This window comes from Lepisma saccharinum, unplaced genomic scaffold, assembly GCF_977018435.1.
Source record: "Lepisma saccharinum unplaced genomic scaffold, izLepSacc3.1 HAP1_SCAFFOLD_291, whole genome shotgun sequence".
Classification (NCBI taxonomy): Eukaryota; Metazoa; Arthropoda; class Insecta; order Zygentoma; family Lepismatidae; genus Lepisma; species Lepisma saccharinum.
In genome coordinates, this window is record NW_028143037.1 from 24127 (window position 1) to 26268 (window position 2142).

Genomic DNA, 2142 nt, shown 5'->3' on the forward strand with positions numbered 1-2142 from the left:
GCGTCCCCATACTTCGTCTGCATTCTCCGATGAATATCAACCGGTTTCACACCTTCACTCCGTAAAAATCTAATAACTCCACGCTGTTCCTGCTTGGTGCAACTACAGCGAGGCGCTGTAGTGCAACTGCGTAGTGGTGCCGCCATCTTGAATCAGCTGTTACTCACATCCAACCCCACCTACCGGCACTGCTTCGTACTAACAGCTCGGAAAGACGTCAAGACCTGTGTCTGCAAATTTCCAAACGCCTAGAAAGAAAAAAGATTTTTAATGGCACTTTTGAGGTTTTCATTTGATTCTCCCTCGTATATATACAAGGGGTGATCAACTGAAACCCGTTCGTTCCATGTATTATTGGTATAGTGTATAGGAGGATATTGTTTGTCCAATAGTGTGTAATGGCTAATGTCCCTGTGTGTTGGGTGTAGGGATGTTGTTTATACGTGTTTCCGTTTTGCAGGTATAACGAGTGAAAGATGGCGTTCAACATCCCCAATCCGTCCAAACAGGACCAGCGTGCTGTCATCCAGTTTCTGAGTGCCGAAGGTTGTCAACCAGCTGAAGTGTACCGGCGTATGAAAGACGTGTATGGTGATGCATGCGTGTCCAAAACAACAGTGGTGGACTTGTTTCGGAAGGGGCATGAACAAACCACTGATTATCCCCGTCCTGGTCAAGCCCATGTTGTTGCCACAGAAGACATGTGTGAAAAGGTGAATGCGGCAATATCTGCAGATAGACGCATGAGTATTCGATCCATAGCGAACGAGTTAAACATGGGTTATGGTACTGCTCACAAAATTGTGAAAGCTCTGGGTTATCATAAAGTGTGCGCGCAGTGGATACCCAGGGTATTGACGGAGGACCAAAAGTTGGAGCGTATGGGATGCTCCATTGAACATTTATCACGTTACCATTTGGAAGGTAACGACTTCTTGCTGCGCATTGTTGCTGAGGATGAAACTTGGTGCCATCATTTTGAACCGAGTTCAAAGTCTTCCACTATGCAGTGGAAACACCCCTCATCTCCACGTCCCAAAAAGTTCAAGACGCAACCGTCTGCGGGGAAAGTTATGGCGTCTGTGTTCTTTGATTGCCATTAACCATTATTGCTCAACTTCAAAGAACCAGGACAGTCCATCAACGCCGCACGCTACTGTGAGACCTTGACACAGTTACGGAGAGCCATCAAAAACAAAAGGCCTGGTTTTTTGACCGCTGGAGTCATTGTGTTGCATGACAACGCGCGTCCACACGTTGCAAACCAAGTGCAGGATTTGTTTCAACGATTCAAGTGAGAAATGTTGCGACACCCGCCCTACAGCCCTGACCTTTCACCTTGTGACTTTCACATCTTTGGGCCTCTAAAGAAGGCTTTGAAAGGTCAGAGATTTCAGTCTGACGCTGAAGTTCAGGACGCTGTGCGTGATTGGTTTGAGATTCAGCCTTCGCAATTTTACATGGACGGCATTTGTAAGTTAGTGACACAGTGGGACAAGTGTCTCAACGCTCATGGTGACTTCTTCTGAACAATATTTTTACTGTGCGCTAACCATAGACGCCTCTAGACAGTGTACCAGTTTCAGCTCGAAATAAAATTTATTTCACGAATTATGACCACTGAACGGGTTTCAGTTGATCCCCCCTTATATATATATATATATATATATATATGAGCACATTTGCAACAAATTTGACCCTATGCACCGGGGGTCGGAAATCAATGGGTTTCTAGTTATTGCAGTTTCTAGATTTTCGTGACATATTCCGACTTGCGACCAAAAAACTACTAATTGTGAAAAAAACTACTACACCCTGGGCACTTAATCGACACGTTGCTAACAACTGACGAATGAGTGACTACTGGGAAAAAAATCATGCCCAAAATTCCCATACCCACAGAAAGAAACAGTCATTAAAGCACACGTCATGAAGAAATTTGGAAATTATCGTTTAAATCGAAGAGGATTACTCAAAAAAATTGTAACACACTTAGCGTAAAAATTACGGAAAAAACTTCCTCGTTTCATAAGCTCTCCAAAACGATACAAATGTTGTCAACTGGCACACGGGTTGGGGAAGAAATCTGTATAAAAAGCGTAGAAGGCGCCTTGTAGACCTCCATCAATTGACAAGAATTCT

At 44.1% G+C, this 2142-nt stretch overlaps 1 protein-coding gene across 1 annotated transcript; it reads left to right on the plus strand.

Annotated features, from left to right (window-relative positions):
• The first annotated feature begins 476 nt into the window (after positions 1-476).
• Positions 477-1103, plus strand: LOC145982657 (histone-lysine N-methyltransferase SETMAR-like). The gene has a single exon (XM_083116031.1). The coding sequence runs from the start codon at positions 477-479 to the stop codon at positions 1101-1103; it is 627 nt and encodes a 208-aa protein (XP_082972157.1).
• The last annotated feature ends 1039 nt before the right edge of the window (positions 1104-2142 follow it).